This window comes from Dipodomys spectabilis, unplaced genomic scaffold (genome assembly GCF_019054845.1).
Source record: "Dipodomys spectabilis isolate Male_0828 unplaced genomic scaffold, ASM1905484v1 ptg000051l, whole genome shotgun sequence".
In the NCBI taxonomy this organism is placed as follows: Eukaryota; Metazoa; Chordata; class Mammalia; order Rodentia; family Heteromyidae; genus Dipodomys; species Dipodomys spectabilis.
This window is the reverse complement of record NW_024870728.1, coordinates 20,704,379-20,727,845: the sequence shown is the minus strand read 5'-3', so window position 1 is coordinate 20,727,845 and position 23,467 is coordinate 20,704,379. Positions and strand designations below refer to the sequence as shown.

At 39.4% G+C, this 23,467-nt stretch overlaps 1 protein-coding gene across 2 annotated transcripts in view; it reads right to left on the bottom strand.

The window, feature by feature from the left end:
* The window catches only part of Plekhm3 (pleckstrin homology domain containing M3), a 166,737-nt gene that overhangs the window by 20,057 nt on the left and 123,213 nt on the right, over window positions 1–23,467 (bottom strand). For both annotated transcript variants that reach the window (XM_042679250.1, XM_042679249.1), the window contains one exon: window positions 7,813–7,970. In XM_042679250.1, coding sequence (XP_042535184.1) covers window positions 7,813–7,970 — 158 coding nt within the window. The remainder of the gene's footprint in view (window positions 1–7,812; window positions 7,971–23,467) is intronic.

Genomic DNA, 23,467 nt, shown 5'->3' with positions numbered 1-23,467 from the left:
AACGCTTTAAGGGAGCAAAGAAAGGGAATATTCTTTAAAATTCAAAATCCTTTAAGTAGGGAAGCTTCTTCTGCAAAGGCAGATGTTTTCAAATTAATCTGAGGGGTAGACTGCTGAGTGATTTGAAGATGACATATGAGGAAGTGATGTATGAGGAAGAAAGCATGGATTTTGGAGGCATTTGGCTTTGTATTTGGGTTCAAGTTCTGGCCTTATCTCCTGGGGCAAGTTAACTGCCTTCTCTGAACCTAGGTTTCCTCATTATTAATCTCTTAAAATGGAGGCAATACTATTTGCTTAGAAGACTAGCAGAAGAATTAAATGAAGAGATATGTACATTGCTGGCACTCATGAAAACGGTAGCCCTATTCCCTGTAATCCCAGCACAATCTGTGTGCATCAGAAATGTGGCCTAAAAACTGACATTAGGAGCATGTTTTGAAATTACATACTCATGAAGCTTCTTCCTGCACAATGATTAACAACAAGGAAAAGGAAGTCTAAGTTGACCAGTGCATGGTATAAGGTCATAATCCAATAAGCACTGTGAGTTAGAACCAACAAGGAGGTACCTAGACCAGGGCTTTAGAGCCGAGCACCCTATGCTCACTAGAAGCTGTGGAACTTTCTCTTCCTCATTTACATTGCTCATCACTCTTATGGATGTTGGAGCCGTTCTTGGAGCTCCAGGCCCACTCAACTCTCCTGTCTTCTGTCACAGAAAGAACAGTCCAGTAAATCCCTGTGCATCTGTATCTAGCTTCCACAACTATCCCTTTGTAACTATCTCTTTCACCTACCTCCATTCTTCTACCCCATCATTAGATTACTTTGAGACAAATCTCATACATTATGTTACTTCACCCAGAAAAATTTTGGTTATGTAGATGTTAGAATTTATCCACTATTCAAATTTATTTTTATTTATCACATTTATTTGATATACCTTAATGGACATGCTTTAAAACAACCGCTTCATGTTTCTAAGTAAAGGTTCCCTTTAATTAATTTCTTACTAATGTTTCCTTTTGCGGTCTCCCTACAGCCTTGTATCCACTGCTTCCTGCAGTTAACTGAAAACTGAACACCAAGAGGAAGTTCAATGGGTTCCTTAAAAGTACTTTCAACCTAGAATTTCAGGACAGCTGATTAAAGCTGCTTCTGGCTCACACATCTTGGCAAGCTAGCAGAAGTGCATCTGATGAAGGAAAGATTCTGTCTAAATAGCTACCTCTCCTCTCTTCCTGCCTAAAGACCCCTATGAGTATGCAGATATTAGCGAGAACCCAGTTCCTTTAACTCTGGCCACAGCTACCTTTTAAGAGTGATTTTCATCCTTCTTAGTCATAATCACGCTAAGTTTTTGAAGGCATGGAATCTGGAATCTAAACAAACCAGCTGGGCCAATGGCTCATGCCTACATTCCTAGCTACTCAGAAGGCTGAGATCTGAGTATTGCAGTGCAAAGGTAGCACAAGCAGGAAAGACTGTGAGACTCTAATCTCTAATTAAGCATCAAAAAGTTGGAAGTGGAGCTGTGGCTCAAGTGGTAGGGTGCTAGCTTTGAGTGGAAAAGCAAAGAGACAGTCAGTGTCCCGGCCCTGAGTTTATGTCTCAGGACTGGAATAAAAAGCAAAACAAAACAAAAAGCCCAAACTGATTATGTTGTACAGGCAGAAAAACACCTCTGTCCCAGTCAAAGACAAGTCTTTAAAAAGGTTTGTGAAACCCATGCTCAGATCTTAGATTCTAGTGCCATTCTCCAGTAAGGGAAACCAGGGCTTGTTAGACAGATGGCTGTGCCTTGGACATACAGAGAAGGAATACAGAGAATGAGCCTGGAGCACTTAGTAATGCCAGAAATAAGAAACTGCTCAACTGACTGCAAACCAACACCTTCCCCTCCCCCAAACAAGAAAAACTCTTCCAAGAAAAATCCCGGATGGCGGAGGCATGAGCAAACTGAGAGCTTGAATGGCCAAAGCTAGAATGAGACCCTTAGATCTGGATTAGCCAAAGTCTGTACAATAAAGTAGTAGGGTATAATGTCCGAGTCTGCACTGTTTAGAATAAACAACTGAAGAATAAATGGGAAAGAGGAGATAAAACCTTTAATATAGAAGGACCCCAAATAATTTGGGGCAAGCTGTACTCCCAAGGGAAAGGAACATAGCCTCCCAGTTTTTAACTGTGGGCTACACATAATGACCACCTTCCAGAGAGCACATCTGGAGAGGAAGAAGGGGAACTCTGAGGTGGAGGAGCCCAGCAAAACACTACAGTAATACGTCATATTGTTAGTATGCATTTGTGATATGAAATAATTAAAAAGGCCCTTCATCTTGGTCTTCTTCCTCCCTAGCCATATAGATTCATTTCAATCTTAGGAAAAATACCAAGCATACACCAAAAGAGGGATCCCATAAAACACTTTGCGAGGACTCCTAAAAAGTATCAAGATAATCAAACACAAGTAAAGTCATGTGGCAACTACATGTCAGAGTATCCTGGAACATAAAAAGGGTAAAAACTACAGAAATCTAAAAACAAGAACAGAGAACAAAACTATGGGATTTAATAATCAATCAATATTGGTTTGTTAATTATATAAGATGTTAATAGGGAAGTTGAGTGTGTTGAATATGAGAATTCTCTAGAATAACTTTGCAATTTTTTTGTCAATCTAAAATTGTCAATCTAATACTACCTTAGAATCAACTAGTTATAAACATTAAAATAAAAAATTAGGACTTTAATTTTTGTAGTTGAAGATTCACAAATTGAACAGATAGAATTCATTGTCATTTATTTGTCACAATCAATAGACCAATACTAATATGACATTATTAACTAAAGTCTACAATTTAAATTGAGGTTCATTCTGTGTTGTACAACTCTGTGGTCCTGACAAATACGCCATGTGATATGTTATAATTATAGTATTAGATACTCTACAGAATATACAAGATAGTTATTGACTTCATCTTAAAATCAGTGTTTCATATAGTCATCTGTCCTCAGTCCTAGAATCCTTGAGAAGGAGTGATATTTTCACTATCTGCCTGTGCTATCTACAAGGTCATAAAATTGGAATCCTATGGTATGCTGCCTTTGCCAAATGCTTTTTCTCATTTAGCAATGTGAATTTAGGTTTTGCCCATGATTTTTCTGTGGTCTGAGAGCTTATTTCTTCTACTGTAGGATAGTATTTCATCATATGGATACACACCATAGTTTGTTTGCCCATGTACCTAATGAAGGATATCTTGGCTGCTTCCAGTTTTGGCAATTGTGAATGAGGCATCTATAAATATCAAGTATATATTTTTATATGGTCATAAGTTGTCAATTTATGTTCTTAAAAAGCATTCTGTTTAACCTCCAAATATTCTGGGGTTTTCCAGGCATCTGTTATTTCTAGTTTAACTTCATTATGGTCTGAGAGCATCCTCTGCATGATTTCTATTCTTTCAAACTTGTTCAGCTATGTTTTATAGACTAGAATGTGGTATCTCTTGGTAAATGATCCACATGAGCTTGAGTGGAGTATGTGCTCTGATGGCTCTGATAAAGCACTGTATAGATGTTAGTTTCATGTACCATTCATGGTACCATTCAGGGGAACTGGCTGCTTACTGATTTCTAACTGCTGTGTCAGTCAGGTATGGATACTGGGATGCTAAGGTCTTGAAGAATCATAGTGGACTTGTCTATTGCTCCCAGAGGCTCTGCCAGTATATTATGACTCTGTTCATATACGTATAAGATGTTAAAGCCTCTTTGGAGACTTGTTCCTTTTATCTTTTATCTTTTTTTTTTCTTTTTCTTTTTGGGGTCTGGTCATGGGGCCTGAACTCTGGGCCTAGGCGCTGTCCTGAGCTCTTCAGCTCAAGGCTAGCGCTCTACCACTTGAGCCACAGAGCCACTTCTGGCTTTTTTTTTCTTTTTTGCTAATGTGGTGCTGAGGAATCGAACTCAGGGCCTCATGCATGCAAGGCAAGCGCTTTACCACTGAGCCACCTTCCCAGCTCTCCTTTTATTTTTTTGTGAAAGATTATTATTTCTTTAAATACTCAACAGAATTCACAGGTTAGGTCATCTAGACTCTCTGTGGGAGGCTTTAAAACAGTAGCTCAAATTTTTTAATTAATTAATATTTTTAACTTAGTGTAGGTGTGTTCAAATTTCTATTTCTTCTTGAGTTAGTTTTGATAATTTTTCTTTCTAGAAACTTGTTCATCTAAGTTGTGTGATTTGTTGGCATAAGATTTTAAATAGCTTTCATAATTCTTTCAATTTCTGTGCCTTCCCACTTCTGCTTTTGATAGTTTGTATTTTTCTCTTATTTTCTGGGTCAAGTTAGCTAAAAATATGTTAATTTTGTTGATTTCTTAAAAAAATTTTGGTTTTTCTGTTTTCTATTTCATTGATACCTGAACTCTTTTGGCCTCCTGCCTTCTGTTTGTTTTGGATTAAGTAGGCTCTTTTTTTTTTTTAAACCACTTTCTTTAATTTTAATTTTTATTGTTATTATAAAAGTGATACACAGAGGGTTAAGAGTTACCTAGGTCAAATAATGAGTACATTTCTTTTTAGATAATGTTACCCCTTCCCTTACTCTCTCCTAATTTTTCCCTCTCATCCTCACCCACAAGTTGTTTAAATCATTTTCAACATAGTGTCTAGTAATAAGTACCACTGCTACATTTGTGTACCCTTTGTCCCTCCATTTCTGTGCCCTTCCTCCTGACCCTCCCAAATATAGATAAATGAACAAACAAGACAAAAAGAAAAGAAAAAAATCAGTAACAGAGAAAAAAAAAACTTCTTGTTTCCATTTCCTGGAGTTCATTTTGATAAATATTATTTTATACGATCAGAAGCATACAGGCATTGCACCTTTGTTTTAGTATAGGCTCTTCTTTACCTAGTTTTTAAAATTTTATTTTGTTCCATACTGGTGATTGAATTTGTGCTCTACTATTGGAGTTATTCCCCCAGCTTTTTTGTTTTTAGTTTAGTTTTTCTTCTAGATAAGGTCTTGTGCTTTTGCCTGGGCTGGCCTCAGTCTGAAATCCTCCCATCTCTGCCCACTGAGTAGCTAGAATTACAGGTATGCACCACCATGCTCAGTGTCATCTAGTTTCTTGAGGTGGAATTTTAGGTTACTGATTTGAGATTTTTTTTTTCTGGACATAGGCATTTATAGCTCTAAATGTCATTCTTAGTACTACTTTTGCTATATTCCATATATTTTGATACTCTATTTTCATCCATTTCAAATTATTTCAGAAGTTTCCTTGTGGCTTCTTCTTTAACCCATGACATGTTTAAAAGTATACTGTTTAATTTCTGCTTATTTTAGGGTTTCCCAGATTTTTTTTTTACTGTGGCTCTTTAATTTTCTGTGTTAGACAACATACTTGGTACACTTTCAGTCTTTTAAGTTTACTGAGATTTGTTCTGTGGCCCAAAATATAACTTATTCAGTTGGAAGCATTTTACAATTTTAATTTTTATTACAATATAACTCACATATCCTAAAATTCTCCCTTTTAAAGTACAGTTTACTGATTTTTAGTGTAGTCACCAGATTATACAACCATCACCACAATTTAATTCTAGAACATTTTGTCATCAAAACAACCCTGTACTCATCAGAATTACCCCCTTTCCCTCTTCTCCAGCCCCATGGGTCTCTATGGATTCATTGCTTTTAGACATTTCATATGTATCTAGCTTTTTTATTTTTGCCAGTCCTGGGGCTTGAACTCAAGAGCCTGGGCACTGTCCCTGAGCTTCTTTTACTTAAGGCTAGAGCTCTACCACTTGAGCCACAGCACCACTTCTTCTGTGTGTGTGTGTGTGTGTGTGTGTGTGTGTGTGTGTGTGTTACTGAGGAATCGAACCCAGGGCTTCATGCAGGCTAGGCAAGCACTCTGCTGCTGAGCCATATTCCCTGCCCTTGTATCTAGCTTCTTTCAATTAACAGTCATGTTATTTTGGGGGTTATTCCATGTTGTGGCATGTAAATTTCTTTTTTAGGCTAAATAATATTTTGTTGTTTGAATATGTTACATTTTGTTTACTCATTCATTAGTTAGAAGACATTTTGATTGTCTCTATTTTGTAGATATTAAAAGTATTGCTTGGGCTGGGAAGGTGGCTCAGTGGTAGAGTGCTTGCCTTGCATGCATGAGGCTCTGGGTTCGATTCCTCAGCACCACATAAGCAAAAAAGAAAAAAACCAGAAGTGGCGCTGTGGCTCAAGTGGTAGAGCGCTAGCCTTGAGCTGAAGAGCTGAGGGACAGCACCCTGGCCAAGAGTTCAGGCCCCATGACCGGATCCCCCCAAAAAATAAAAATAAAAATGAAAGTATTGCTGCCGGGTGATATTAAAAGTATTGCTGCCGGGCACTGGTGGCTCAAGCCTGTAATCCTAGCTATTCAGGAGGCTGAGATCTGAGGATCATGGTTCAAATCCAGCCCGGGCAGGAAAGCCCGTGAGACTCCTATCTCCAATAAACCACTAGAAAATTGGAAGTGGCACTGTGGCTCAAGCAGTAGAGCACTTGCCTTGAGCTGAAGAGCGCAGGGACAGCACCCAAGCCCAGAGTTCAAGCCCCATGACTGACCAAAAAAAAAAAAACAACTATATATAGATATATATATATATAATAAAAATATTGCTGCTGTCAACATTTATGTACAAGTTTTTGTGTGGTCCACATTTTTAAAAGGTATCTAATACATAGGCTATGAGCTAAATACCTATATTCAGAAAACTGGAGCTGGACTCTGTGTGTGTGTGTGTGTGTGTGTGTGTGTGTGTGTGTGTGTATGTGTATGTGCACGCGTGTGTCTATGTATGTATGCATGTATGTATCTGTCTTTCTGGAAGTGGGGCTAAAGCAAGTTTCTAAATGCTTACAAATAGTCTTTGGGCTTAAAAAGAGGCCAAAAGGGCTGAGTCAAGTCTTACCATCTTAGCTCTACCTGACATGTTTCAACTTTCCCTGGCCATGTGTCGTACCTTCCATTCTGAACCCACAGTATAAGTGAGCCTTGCAGGGTAGAAATGAGCTATCGCATTCATGGCTAAAGAGGCTGTGCGAGCATGCATACGCACGCACGCGCACACATACACACACAGAGTGTATATATCCATTATGCTCTGGGGATGAAAGGAAAAGTGGTATGTATTATTTTATGATTTAAGAAAAGCAACAGTAAAAAACCTGGATTGCGTATTAGTGGAAGAAAAGTCATCCATCAAAGAAGATGTTGATGCCCTCATATTAACTTTGGTTAGAAAACTAATCCCACATAAACTCCCACTTTTCTCTCCTTTGGGTCCTAAAACTTTCATCACCTTAGTGCAGCTACTCTGCGGACAAGAGCCTGTGGTGAGCAGGCAGCTGTCCACCAGGGGCCTCTAGTCTTCCTTGCAGTTGATCCAGTGTTGGCATTCCTCTGAGAAGGCAATTTCCCATTTGTTGCCTGTCATTTGGCTCTGAAAAGCCAGGCAGGGTTGGTTCTTCCTCCCCGATCTTCATTCTATCACAGGATCTCAATACCCTCTTACCTGCTAAGGCAGAGTTAGGCAATTTTTTTGTTTTGGTCTCATTCTGGACAAAGGCAGGAGAATAAAGATTAGAAATAAATATAGAAAATCAAAGGGTGAAAAGCTCTCAGAACAAGGAAAATCTGATCCAGTGTAAGAGACAGAGATATAGTACTTGACTAAAAAGTTGGCCTCATATGGCCAAATGAAACCCAGGTGTTCTTTTGTAAGATAAGATATATTCTGTACCTGCTTGTTGATATGTCCTCAAAAGGATAAAGGATCTCTCCATTGTTACAGATTTCGCAGATGAATCCCTTCTGGCTACAAAGACTGCAGCTGTACACGTGTGCGGTGGCGAATTTAATGACCTTGCCCAAGAATGGAGCCAGCTTTCCCTCTATCACCTGGAGAAGGAGAAATGGGACAGAGAAGCACAATCGTTGAGAGCAGAAGTACTGCAATGTGGGAAAGGAAAGGAATTCCTTCCCTTTACACAACAGGAAAACCTCTAATTATAATTTCTCAGCAACTCCAAGGAAGAAAAGACAGTGTTTTTCCTCCAAAAGAACTCTGGTTTAACCACTGGCAGCTGGAAATGCAAACTTTCTTTTGCATTCTTCTCTTTGTAGTATGGCACAGGGGACTGAGGACAACTAATGGACACTACTCAAAGAGATCAACTAGCTGGGTTTTGGGGGCTCATGCCTGTAATCCTAATTTATTCAGGAGCCTGAGATCTGAGGATTGTGGTTTGAGTAGGCAAATCTGTGACTCTTATATCCAATTAATCATAGAATAAAACCAGAAGTGGAACTGTGGCTGAAGTAGTAGAGCTTAGTCTTGAGCCAAAGGAGCTCAGGGATAGCAACCCAGACTCAGAGCCCCAGGACTGGCAAAAAACAATAAACAAACAAAAACAATAACAAACATATAAACAAACAAAAAACACCAACAAAAAAGACCAACCAAACAAAAAGAGACTAACTTCACAGTTAGGGTGCGGAATAAGAGTAGCCCGTCAGGTTCATAAAGCAGACTGAAAACGTGTAGCGGACACAGCATAGATGTTTATGTGACAAACTGATGATCCTTCTCTGATGACTCAATGAATGATTGATTGTCCATCCTCTCCACCACGAATATACAGAAAATGTGAAAAAATGATCTTTTATTTTTTTAAATGCTAGGTAAGTATAATAATTAAAGAAGATGCAATCTGGCAGTTTGAGCACCACTTTCAGGGTTTAATTTTTAAAGATTTCTTAGTGTTTCTAAAAAGAAACAAAAGGAAGAGATTTTACATTTAAAAAATTCAGATTTTTGGCTTCTTTTGAAAAAAAAAACCAGACAATCTAGCAAAACTAGTCTAAATTCCAACACGATGATCGTGACCCTGAGTAGAGGCTACATGCTCCTGATAAAACACATGCTGGCCACATGACACTGCCCCCACCACGTAGGCACTTACCTGCCTCCCACTGGGGCTTTACCTGCGGGCCTGCATACATACACTGGTTTGGAACTCATGGTCAGTCATACCTTCTTACACTTAACTAGCATTTATGTGCCCCAAAGACTTTTATACTTCACATGCTACTAAGGTAAAGACTGCCGTTACTTCTCTGTCATTAATACATAAACATATACATGCTGCCTTTGATGTAAGAAAAATGCACGACTACAAGAAAAGTAACTATGCCATTTTAGAAAGAGGCTATATTGAAGATAGAAACTAGGGTGGTTTTTAAACACCAGGAGCAAGAGCATGATCCTTTAGAACTCTGATAACAGTGCTTCATTCTGGAGAGAAGGAGTCAGTAGTTTAAGAAAGTGTATATTAGCTGGGCACCGGTGGCTCACGCCTGTAATCCTAGCTACTCAGGAGGCTGAGATCTGAGGATCGGGGTTCAAAGCCAGCCACGGCAGGGAAGTCCATGAAACTCTTATCTCCAATAAACTACCAGAAAACAGAAAGTGGCCCTGTAGCTCAAGTGGTAGAGTGCTCGCCTTGAGCTGGAGAGCTGAGGGACAGCGCCCAAGCTCAGAGTTCAAGGCCCAGGACCAACAACAACAACAACAACAAAAAAGAAAAAAAGAAAGTGTATATTGTCTTTAAGTTTTCCATTTTTATTTACGTTAGTTGTACAAAGGAGTTTCACTGAGATGCACACAACGTATCCTGATCATACTACACTCTTGCTCCTCCTATTCCCACTTAACTTTCTTCAAACAATTCCAATAGGTTTCTTTATTTTCATACTCATTTGGTGTATAACATACTGTATCTACACCTTCTCCCTTTGCTGTCCTGCCTCCAGCTGGTACCTAGTCCTAAATAGAACTTGTTTCATATTCATATCACTCATTTTTTTTCTTGGTCAGTCGTGGGGCTTGAACTCTGGGCCTGAACACTGTCCCTCAGCTCTTCAGCTCAAGGCTAGCGCTCTACCACTTGAGCCACAGCACCACGTCCTCATCACTCATTTTTAAGGACCAGATTCCATGTATAAGAAAGAAGATGTAACGTTTGTCTTTAAGTCTGGCTTATTTTGCTTTACATTATGATCTCTAGTTCTATCCATTTTCTTGCCAAAACATAATTTTATTCTTCTTTGTCAGTTGTGGGGCTTGAACTCAGGGCCTGGACGCTGTCCCTGAGCTCTTCAGCTCAAGGCTAGCACTCTACCACTTTAAGCCACAGCACCGCTTCCGGTTTTCTGGTGGTTAAATGGGGATAAGAGTCTCATAGATTTTCCTGCCCTGGATTGCTTCAAAACGTGATCCTCAGATCTCAGCCTCCTGAGTAGCTAGGATTACAGGCATGAGCAACTAGAGCCCAGCTCCGTACTTCTGGTTTTTTACTGTAGGTTCTTTTCTGTCATACAGATTTCCATAGCGTTTGCATCAATTTACATTTTCAGCAACAGTATATAACAGTTCCCTTTGCCCCACATTCTTGTGGATTTTTGCTTTCTTTTTTTTATTTTTTATTGTGAAAATACTGTACGGAGGGGTTACAATTACATGGGCAAGATAATGAGTACATTTCTTATCAAACATTGTTGCCTCCTCTTTTGTTTCCCCTTCCTATCCTCCCCCCACCACCCCACCCAAATCCTCCTCCCCACCCCCCACCAAAGTTGTAAAGTTCGTTTTTCCACATAATGACTTGTACATCTCATTGCTGCAATGGGTCCACCTGTATCCCTATTTAAACAATTTGTTTTTTCCCTTCCCTTCCACAAATTATACCAACCTCAAATACAGTGAAAGCAGGGGTTATACCATGGGGGAGGGACATACAAAGCAACAAAGAAATAATCTTATAAATGTGTTAGAAACAATCACCTGAAAGAAAAAAAACATTTGAATACATATCTTAGGGTTCATTTCCCTAACATCAACTTATCTGTTAACCTTTTTATTTTTGAGTCAGCATACATTTATGAAGGGGTTTCATTGTGATAGTTTTATGGATACAAGCAGTGTACTGTATAATGTATTTTAAAATTATTATGCATATTACCCTGTGCTAAAATGCAGAAAGTAAGCAGAAAAAATAATTTTTCCTTTATAAAGTAAGTAGAAAAAATTTTTTTGAGCCAGGCAAGAGTGTATTCCACTATTCTTCAATTCACTTTCTGCTCTGTAACCTTTAGAAAGCTATAGGTAGCTTTATTATCATTTCTGTTCTCTGAGGTACCATAAACTCTGAAAACACAGCAAAACATGCTCCCAATACCAATACAGGATACACTCTCCAAGAAATAACCACTGCCAAATCATATACCCAACCACTAGTGAACACTTCCCAGTGTGTCACAGGGTTATTTCTAAATTGTGGGAACAATCCTTCCATTGAGTTTAGATTTCCTCACTTTTCTCCAAAGAGCCAAAGTCAGTGACTCATAAAAGGGGATTGCAGAGTTTAGAACATCCTGGAAACTAGGTGAGTAAAGAGGCTGAGAAGAGTTGAGGAATGACCTTTAGATCCTAGAACAATTTTCATGTAGCACCTAAAAAAACAGATTGAGCATCTTGTTCATAAAGCTTTTTCTCTACCCGGACAATTTTACTGTGGCATTATGAAAGCTCATTTTACCAACTTTACACTGCTAGCAATGTATTATTTCTATTTAGGGACTTTCATAAACTTTTTGAAAATTAATTTGGGGATTGCTATCTTTGTAATATTTAGTTTGCCTATCAAAGAACATAATATATATCTCTATTTTTAAAAATTAAATATTCATTTATTATTGCCTAGTAAATTTTTTTTTCCTTTCTGTTCCATTTATTGTTTGGGCTATTTCTTTCTTCCTTCCTTCCTTCCTTTCTTTCTTTTTTTTTTTTTTTTTGTCAGTCATGAAGCTTGATCTCAGGTCCTGGGCACTGTCCTTGAGCTTCTTTTTGCTCAAGGCTAGCACTCTTACCACTTGAGCCATAGCGCCATTTCTGGCTTTTTCTGTTTATGTGGTACTGAGGAACTGAACCCAGGGCTTCATATATGCTAGGCAAGTACTCTACCACTAAGGTGCATTTCTAGTCCCCAAAAGGAGAGAAGAACTTTCTTTGATTGTAAAGATACTATACAGAGGGGTTACAGTTACATGAGTAATGAGTACATTTCTTACTGAGCATTGTTACCCCTTCCTTTGTTTTTTCCCCTACTATCCCTTCCCTCCCTACCTCCCCAACTCCTCCCCTCCCCCAAGTTGTAAAGTTTGTTTTCAACATAGTATCTTGTATGTCTCATTCTTACAATGGGTCAACTTGTATCCTTGTTTCAGCATTTTGTTGAACTTTTTTTTTGTGTGTTGTTGTGGGGTTTGAACTCTTGGCCTGGGCACTGTCCCTGAGCACTTCAAAGGCTCAAGGCTAGCGTTCTACCACTTGAGCCACAACTCTACTCCCTGTTTAGGCTATTTCAAGATTAAAGTAAGTGTGTGTGTGTGTGTGTGTGTGTGTGTGTGCAAACGTGCACACGCATGCTGCTAGAAGGGCTTGACTCAGTGCTGGGTGCTTTTTTGTTCAAGACTAGCACTCTATGACTTGAGACAAAGCTCCACTTCTGGCTTTTTTGGTAGCTAATTGGAGATAAGAGTCTCATAGACTTTCCTGGCTTCAAACTATGATCCTTAAATCTCAACCCTATCAATAGCTAGGATTACAGGTGTGAGCCACTGGTGCCCAGTGAAGTTTAAGTTTGTGAGTAAGTATTTTTATTAGCTATTACTGGTATATTAGAATACATTGACATTTGTATACACATTACATGGGACCATATTACTGAATTGTCATTAATGCTAATCATCTTTAGGTGGTTTGGGCTTTTTCTCAAAGCACTAAAACGGGTTCCCTTCCTTCTAATGTTCTACCTCTTGTTTGTGGGCGAATTTCCCTGTATACAGTATGCTAACTCTCACTGCTCCCTTTATCCTGGTCATCTCCTCTATGGAGCATTTTACTTTGTTTCTTAACAACTGATTACATTTCACACAAGCTTTGTGGCTCAGATTTGTTCTGGAAAGCCATCCGTCGTTATTTGAGCTGCCACAAACCTAATGTGCTTCTCCCTAGATAATTACATTCACATCAGAAAATATACAACTTAGGGCTGTTTTGTACGCTTCACTATTGTTTAATACGTGATTGCTTTGCTTATTGTATAGTAAACAACTGTTTACTGAGCATATATAGATGATAATGTTTTGACCATTCTTTACTACAAACACAGAAATTTTATATGATGCAAACTAACAGAATCCAAATTGCTTGAGAGCCAAGAGTGAGTTTCATACTTGTTTTAAATATTCCCTTACTCTCAGGCACCTGTGTCTTTGCTTAGTGACTAAGGACACTTTCCTGTCTTTTCCTTAGCTGCCAGCAGTGACATCTTGGCACCATTTTGGTGTCACAAACCCTGTCAATCATCCTGCTGTGTGACAGAGAGGAGCATAAAGAGTGCATGGGCCTGGTAGAAGTTCAATCTTTCAGGGACCCCTTATGTTCTTTATAACTGATCGCTTGCTCTTCTCATTCATCAGTGTACGTTTGTGGCCATGTTTCAAGTAGCTGAAGAGGCAGGAATTGTTTTCTTCCAGAAAGTGAGGTAATATTCTTACATTTAGTTTAGATATAAACTTCCTTTACTAGTATAGGGAGGAAAACTTTATGGTTATAAATTTTCAGGGGAAAAGAAAAAAATTACTTAGCAGGTTTAACTCCTGGCCTTGGACACAACTACCAGCACCACTGGGAACAGTATAGCTCTTCCAGCCTCAGGCCCAAAGGTTCTGTCACTATGAAAAGTGGGTTCCAGGTATCCTGAGGAAAGGAGCATGTTGAATACGGAGCACAGTGTCTGAGTGAACGCAAATGACCAATAAATCAGTTTCTTATTGATTTATCTTAATCTAAACAGAAATTTTCAATAACTTTTTAGGGTTCATGTCTCCTTTCAAACACTTGAGATTTATAGTAAGGGTAACAAAAATAGGTATGAAGTTTACATGTCAATTTTCTTTTTTTTTCTTTTTTTGTCGGTTGTGGGGTTTGAACTCTGGGCCTGGGTGCTGTCCCTCAGCTCTTCAGCTCAAGGCGAGCGCTCTACCACTTGAGCTACAGCGCCACTTCTGGTTTTCTGGTGGTTTATTGGAGATAGGAGTCACGGTCTCTCCTGCCCGGGCTGGCTTTGAACCGCGATCCTCAGATCTCAGCCTCCTGAGTAGCTAGGATTACAGGCGTGAGCCACCAGCGCCCGGCTTCAATTTTCTTTTTAAAGACCTCCGATTGTCCTGTTTGGATAAGAGCAATAGAAGGTAAAAAATACATTTCCCCCGATATTGCTGTGAACAACAGGACAGAGCTTAGACAAGCATACTTACTTTCTCTAAGGCAAACTGCAATGGGGAGACATTAGCACATCTCAAACTTGATTTTCGGGCTGGAAAGGTGGCTCAGTGGTAGAGTGCTTGCCTTGCATGCATGAGGCAGCACCACATAAGGATAAAAAGCCGGAAGTGGTGCTGTGGCTCAAGCGGTAGAGTGCTAGCTTTGAGCTGAAGAGCTGAGGGATAGCGCCCAGGCCCAGAATCCTGGCCCCATGACTGGCAAAACAAAACCAAAAAACCAAAAAACCCAAAAAAACAAAAAACAAACCTCGACTTGAGTCACTCACCTAAGATAATATCTTAGCAACATGTGGAAATTGTCTTTCTTATTCCTATCTGTATTAATCATAGGTTCCTCATAGAAACCCAGCAGAAGTCAGAAGGACATTGCATCTTTAGCATTAAGGTGGGCTTGTGGTTTTAATAACCAGGTGATCAGCTAGGTCTATCACAAGGGATGGTGAAACAGATTTCTGGGAGGAGGTTTAGTTATGTCTCCATTTATTTCCTAAGTGCCTGTCTACGTGCACAGAATCACGATAATGCAATTAGCAGAAACATATGCAGCTGTTTCCTCAGCTCTCTGGCCCCTGCAATCAACCTCATCCACCTTCTCCTCGTATCAAACAGCTCTATCTCCTTGAGAAAAAGCAGACATACAAAATGCAGTGAGAGTTCGTTTCTATATTCCATTAGACCTTATTTCTTATGTATGAGGAAAGGTACACATGTGACCATTTCAGAAATACACTGACTGGGTTTTATTGATCATGTAAAATCATGTCACCTTATTGGCCAAAATGTAGCAAACCAAAATGTAGCATCATGCTGCTATCTTCTTCAAAAGTTTGCCCTCAAGGCTGAGGATGTGAGTCAGCGGTAGAGCACTCATGTAGCATAGACAAAGAGTTTTTCTCTTTTTAAAACTCATTTTCAGGTTGGGTACTTGGTGGCTCACACTTATAATCTTAGCTACTTAGAAGGTTTAAAGCCAGCGTGGGCAGGAAAGTCTATTAAACTCTTATCTCCAATTAACCACAAAAAGCTGGAGGGGAATCTGTGGGCTAAGTGGTAGTACACTAGCCTTGAGTGAAAAAGCCAAAGGATAGCACTCAGGCCCTGAGTTCAAGCCCCAGTACCAGCAAAAACAAAACTAAATAAAATAAAAAAAACAAATCCATTCATTTTCAGTCATTTCAAGTACATACAGAACCGAAGACTGTCAGAGGCAACTTTCTATGATCCAGCAGCTTAGAAATATACCAAACTTGCTTGCCCATCCAGAGTGAAGGCAGCCCACAAAAGCTTCTGGTTGAACTTACAGATCAGGGATACACACATTCTTCTTCTATTCTAGTCAAGATGGTTAGCATTGGAATTTGAGGCCTATGGGTTTCTTGCAGACTAAGATAACAGACTTTATTTGATTTACTTTCTTGCAGACCAATCAAAAATTACAATTAAGTTAAAAAATAACCTTGTGCTGCCTTCTCCAAACCACAGTTTCAGAAACAGCTGCTTATTACTCATGTGTGGCACCAGGAAATTGCAGTGTCATGTTCAAGGCCTGCAGCCCATAGAGATCTGTGGGACTGGGAAAAGGGCACCCATGAGTCTTTTCTGTTGATTTACCTTCTCTCTCTTGGCACTACCACTGAGTTCAAAATTTCCAGGAGAAGGGAAAAGAACACTTGTAACTTGGGCCAAAAACAAAAAACCCCCAAACCCAAAAGAAAAGGCTCTCATCAAATTTCTTTATTCATTTATTTCTTGTCTAATGAACTATCATTTAAAAACAAGCATACCTCAGCCACTATGTAACATCAAGATTCTGAACAATGATTGGGAATATGTGGTGAAGAGGGTTGCTGCCCATGCCAAAGTCTCCTTCTCAAGAAGTCTAACCAAAAGGCCCAGTTCATGTTGAACAAAGCCACCTGCCACTAAGCAGAAACAAGCTGGCTCAGTGAAATGAAAGAATCAAAACTATCATATATGTCAGTGCAGTGGTGCATACTTGTAATCTAGTCACTCAGGAGACAGTGATGGGGAGGGCCGTTATTTGAGGCCAGCCTGAGCAAAAAGTTCATGAGACAGCCCCCTCACCCTCCAACTCATCAATAGTTGGGTGTGGTAAAGAGCATCTGTCATCCTAGCTAGTATGACAGATGTGGGAAGTTGACATTATTGGAAGACATGGAGTTCCTGGTCAGCCTGAGAAAAAAGTTCCTAAGACCTCCATCTCAATGGAAAAAGCTGGAAACTGTAGTATATACTTGTCATCTTAGCTACAATGGGAACTGTAAATAGGGGGATTGTGGTCCCTACTGGCTCAGACACAAAATGTAACCTTACTTAAAAATAACCAGAGCAATAAAGGGCTGGAGTTTTGGCTCAAGGTGGCTCTGTTGCAAGTGTGAAGGCCTGAGTTCAAACCCTAGTACTGACAGATACAAAAATGAGAAAACTAAGAAACTAAAAAACAAAACCAAAAACCTAAAAAAAAAAACTAAAAAAATGAGAAAACTGTCACATGTAAAATAATTTTCAATGGAATTCAGTCTGCATTTGTTTGGCAAGACTATCATGAAAGGTCATATTTTGTCTCTGTGTGCCATTTTTTCTCGGTATTAATATGTGGTTAGAGAAAAGATTAATGACCTAGGACAGGTGATTCCATAGGAAGCTGGGAACAAGGAGTCTGTGGAAGCAGGATGTGGTGACGCGTGCCTGTGAGCCCAGCATTTTGGAAGACTGAGGCAGGAGGAGAGCAAGTTCCTAGCCAACCTGAATGCCTGGAGAGACTCTTATCTCTAAAAACAAAGCAATCAACAATAGCAATAAAAACAAAGCCAAACAAAAATGAGCCTACGGATTCTGCTCAAGTTTGAAAACTTTAACACATAGTAAAAACACTCTGTGAATCTTTAGTGTGAAGTTTACTGATAAATCCTTAGAAATACCAAAAGTTGGCTAAAACTCCATCCGCCGCCCTCCTAGCTCCTCACTGAGGCTTAGAGGTGAGATGTTGGTACATAAACACAAAACCTTTCCTCTAATTAACTGTTCTCTCCCCTCCCCTGTCCATTATGGGACTACTCAACACTTTAGGTTTTAGCTAATCACATACCTGGCTGAGAGAAGATTATCATGTCACCAATTAGCTCTTATCTGACTCTCTCCCAAAGGTGGCAATTTCTACCAGGACTTTGGAAACCATGTGATAATGAAATGTGGTTTAATGTCCCTGGATACCTTTGGGAGTGGCCAGAATCACTATTATCATGTTACATTTTGCTTCCTGCTACATATTTGAGTGACAGGGAATTAAAGATAAAGGAATTTCAGTTTCAATTTCCTCCAATGGCTAAAATGGTAATGATAACTGCAGAAAGCAAATTTCCTAGTCAGGAAATGTATAAATCTGTACACCACCTTTACAATAACAGTAAAGAAATTTTAAAAATGATAGTCATGACAGAATTTGGTAATAGCTAGTGTGGTTTCAATTTTTCAATTTTAAGTTTTAAAAAGAAAACACACGGGGAGCACCTATTTCAGATAAAGTACTTGGAATGACGGTTGAGCCACACCTCCATGGAACCTTAAAGAAGAACTGGCAAAGAATAAAGACAATAATGTATTTCAATACTGCAGACCCCAAATGGGCCACATAGTATGAGGAAAATGCACTACACATGGGGAAGCAGGTTAAGATATTTAGAAATAAAACAGTTCCAGTTCCAGAAAACTCTCCAGGAGGGTCAGTAAAGTTTTTGCCTCTGATTTCAATCTCTACAATTCATTTTGGGTTTAATTACATATTTTAGTTACAACTAGTAACGAGAAAAAGCCCCAATCACTCTTTGTAAGTCAGCTTCTAAAAAAACACAAAACACAAAACTATGGCCCAGAGAGTGGATAAGAGGCCTTTAAACCCAGTGGCCAGGGACAGACTCCCTTTTTAAACAGTCTTCAGGATGAGGGCTGAGCCTGAGGGTATGTGGGCTCAAAATACAGCCCCAGGCTTAGAAGCTGTGCTGAAGTTCTAGGGTCACCAAGAGCCTCTGACCCACCATGTAAAGCAGCATTATCTAAAACCATCTCTGCCTCTGCCTGGAAGCAGCATGTGAAATCTAGGTGAGCCAGGCTTATCCACACAGTTTTGTTCCAAATTGGATCTGCCTTTAGTTTATGGAAAGATAACCCCAAAATTTTATCTTAAATAGTGACACCTTATGTAGTTTTCTGGATATGGAGATCGTGTCTTTTTGTTGGGCGACTAGGAATCAGAAGGTAACATAACATTTTGCAAGAAGAATGAATTTGCCATCAACTTAAACTCTATCTACCAGGACTAGAGAAGTAACTGTATTAAAGGGAGACACAACTAAAGTTGCTATCAAAGAAAAGCAAAGCAACTCTTATGTTCAAGTGCATGGGGAAAAGTGGCACAATATGGCTTTTCAGAGAGGACTTAAGGGAAGGTCCATATGACACATCCTAACAGATTATCTTTTTTTTTTTTGTGGTCGTGGGGCTTGAACTCTGGGCCTGGGCACTGTCTCTCAGCTCTTCAGCTCAAGGCTAGAGCTCCACCACTTGAGCCACAGGGCCACTTCCGGTTTTCTGAGTGGTTTACTGGAGATAAGCATCCCACTGACTTTCCTGTCCGGGCTGGCTTTGAACCACAATCCTCAGATCTCAGCCTCCTGAGTAGCTAGGATTACAGGCGTGAGTCAGTGATGCCCAGCCTAACAGATTACTTTTAATGGGAGAGAGAAACAGAAGAAAAACAAAAGCAAACCCAAGTATATAAGGGAATGAACCTTGAGTCAAGAGAGACATGCAGACTGAAAGTAAAGAGGAGAAGAAAGGAAGGATGGGAGCAGAAAATGAGAGCATGGGGCAAAAGGTTGAAGAAACACAGGAAAGGGATTCTGATACTCACACAGACAGAAAAAAGGATGCAGTGGGTGAGATCTGAAATGGGAGCTAAAAATCTTGGTGTCTTGTTTCCAGGGAAGTCCTCCATAAACCATATGACCTTTTTTTTCAGTCAAGAACTTCCATGCCTCAGTTTCCTGTCTATAAGTTGGAGAGATCGTGCTAAGTTACTCAAGTCAAATGATCAATAACGATCCCTTTTCAATTTGAAGATCCTATGATTTTGTGATTAACCATTAGGGAAAACATCAAAAGAAGCTTGTTGAATAGCTCCAGGAATGTAGAAAAGAAATATCTGGAGAGATAGATAAAAGGTGAGTTTAACCAGACTAATTAGAAGATACCCCAGGAAATTTCCAACAGAAGTGAAATAATGTCACCAGCTTTTATTCTCCTGCTTGCTGTGTGCCATTCAAAGAGGGAAGTGAAAGGCCTTGTGGGAATCATATCCTCACAGGTGTGCAACCAGAGCTCCGTCTGCCTCTGCAAATCCTTCCTTTCACCAACGCATTTCAATAGTCAATGTTTAGATAGCACTTCGCAGATGAAAAGTACCACATAAGCACTCAACATTATTATAACTTAACAGCTTTTATGGGACTAGCAATGCTTGAGGTTAAATGAGAAGCTCAAGTAAGTTCCCGGCTAGGAGGCTGTGTGATCTAATAAATTGCTGGGTCACTGATGAAGAAAAAGAAATCCAGTGCATAAAGTGAAATAGGTGCTCTCCATTAGCTTGCATACCATTGTCTAAGACTCTGCTTATATTTATTCTTTGCCCCAAGGTGTCAACCAGAAGGAGACACCATTCACAACACAGCCATCATTACTATTCTATACATCTTGTCTTTCTCCAGCAGTAATGTGTCTGTTTGGCTGGGCAGGTGTACATTCGTATATCTAGGATATGGATTCAAAACATGAGGATTTAGGATATTATAAAGGGGGGGGCAAGTAAATTCATTGGCAAACAATGGTAGTTATTGGGGAAAAATAAAACTCATCCCTAACTCATCTCAAAAATGTAATTTTTGATAAACCGAGAATATTAAAAAAAAAAAAAAAAAGGAAGTCAGGTGCCAGTTGGCTTATGCCTGTTATTCTAGCTATTCAGGAGGTTGAGATCTGAGGATCATGGTTTGAGACCAGCCAGGGCAAGAAATTCTATGAGACTCATATTTCCAATTAAGCATAAAAAAAGCCAGAAGTGCCAGGAGCTGGTGGCTCATGCCGGTAATCCTAGCTACTCAGGAGGCTGAGATCTGAGATCATGGTTCAAAGTCAGCAGGTAAAGTCCGTGAGACTATCTCCAATTAACCACCAGAAAACTGGAAGTGGCGTTATGGCTCAAGTAGTAGAGTGCTTGCCTTGAGTTGAAGAGCTCAGGGACAGCACCTAGGGCCAGAGTTCAAGTCATATGACTGACAAAAAAAAAAACGGCCAGAAGTGGAGCTGTGGCTCAAGTGGTAGAGTGCCAGCATTTAGCAGATAAGCTCAGGGACAGTGCCCAGAGACAGTACCCAGGCCCCGAGTTCAAGCCCTAGGACTGGGAAGCTTGTGTATACACACACACATACACAGAAACACACACATAGGCACAGAAACACACACACACAAATAAAAATACAAAGAAATTCATAAAAGTATTCTTTAAACTTTAAAAAAAAGTATTAAAGAATATGGGAAAAAGTTTACATGAAATATTTTATAACTTCAATGATAAGTCTGAATATGTAAAATAAAAATAGTACAATACCCCTCCCCCACAGTATAACCCCTGCTTTCACTATATTTGATGTCAGTATAACTTGTGGAGGAGATGGGGAAAAACCAGTTGTTTAAGGATACAGGTGGACCTGTTGCAACAATGAGAAGTACAAGTTGTCATGTCCAAAACGAGCTTTACAACGTTGGTGCGGGTGGGGGGGGGGGGAGGGGGAGGAGAAGGATTGGGATTAGGGGGGGAGGGGGGAGGCTGGGAAGGGATGTGAAGGGTAAACAAAGGAGGAGGCTGCAATGCTTGGTAAGAAATGTACGCATTATCCTGCCCATGTAACTGTAACTCCTCTGTACAGTATGTTCACAAATAAAATTAAATTAAATTAAAAAAAAATAGTACAATACAAAATATCACTTAAAATGACAAAAAAGTGGGAAAATATTTCCTATTTGTATGAAGAGACAATTTCTTTACTATATAAAGAGCTCTTCCAAATGAATAAGATAATGACCAACAATATAATTAACACACAAGTTAAAAAATTCACAAAATCAAAAATGATCAATAACAATACAAAACCATGCTCATTTCCATTGAAAAACAATGCAAATTAGAACAACAATGCAAAGTTGTTTTCAGACTGGCTAGAATGTAAAATATTGATATAGAAAATTAACAAAGGTGCAGGAAAATAGAATCTCTCCAGACACTGGATAGAAGTAAGATGGGTTCCACATTTTCAAAAAGAAAGCATTGTCCACCAAATTTAAGAGCAGGCACTCTTTGACCTAGTCATCTACATTTAGTGAACTTCTACCACGCACACAAGTACACAGGGAAAGGTGGAGGGTGTTCCCAACAGTCTAGGGCCCGACAACAAAGCAAAACATACACACAAAAAACTAAAAAACTGGCACAGGTTAACAATAACTTAGGCTTAAATGATCTAATTTAACTTACCTAATTCACCAGGCAGCCAATTAAAAGAATGAGATAAACCTTTATGTACTCTAATGTGTATAATCTGCCAAGTGTCTACAGAATACTGTTAGGTAGAAAAGGCAAGCTATAGCACAGCAATATTCTTTGGCCCCATTAAAATGTTTTTGACATTTGTAAATGAGTAACTGTCTACAAAGACAGACTGGAAATACTTAGCAAAAGCTACTTCTGAAGACAGGGATGTAAGAGAGAAGACATCAACAATATATTTCTGTGTGGGTACCGGTGGGTCATGCCTATAATCCTAGCTACTCAGGATGCTGAGATCTGAGGGCTGCAGTTCAAAGTCAGCTCGGACAGAAGAGTCTGTGAGATTCTTTTCTTCAATTAACCAGCAAAATGCTTGAAGTAGAGGTATGTCTCAAGTAGTAGAGCATCAGCCTTGAGAAAAACACCAAGCAAGAGTGAAAGGCACCAAGCAAGAGTGAAAGGCTCTTAGGTAAGCCCCAATACTGGCACAAATAAATAAAGTTTTCCAGGGTTGAGAATATAAGCTCATTGACAGAGCACTTGTCTAGCCCCAAGTTTTAACCTCAACATGGCATGTGTCCCATGTGCGCATGTGCATGAGCACACACACACACACACACACACACACACACACACACACACACACACACACTCACATACACAAATTTTGTATTCCTTAATTTTTAAATAAGATCTTAAAGATTGGCACTTTTATAAATTTTCCAACTGCAAGAAAACACAAGTACAACTTGAGAAATCATATAAATACATAATTTGCATATATAGACATAAATATAAAAATGTAGAAAGGTTTCTTCATTTTTGGTTTTGTACTGCCTCTGTTTTCATTTGTTTCTAATAACATGTTTCTTTTGACAATTTCTCCTATTGGTGAACTTGTGACTATATCAGACTTGAAGCTTGCTTGTGTCCAACAAGATGTGTCCAACATGCTCAGCTTAAAATGCTTTTCTAAGCTGAGGAGTTTTTCAGGCTGCCTATTCAATTAGAATAATTTAAACCGTCAACAGCCGTATCTAATACAAGGTGACTTAACTTGTTTACATAATTACCACTTAATTCTAGACATTAAATCTTATCTCTTTAAATACCAGAATGGGAATTAGCAAGTAAGCAACCAGTTAGGATGTATGTCTTGTTTTCTAAGAATTTGCTGAAATGTTTAAAAATTGTCTTCCAGCTAAGACCAGCTCGGAGTGGCAGGGTTTCTTCCTCTTCCTTTCTCACCTATCTGAGATGACCCACGCAAACTTTTACTGGCTTAGACACACAACTCCATCCAGATCACCTGGTTGGAGTGGCAAATGATACTAAGTTTCAGAAAGTAGCTTTGTAAAGAACAGCTTTA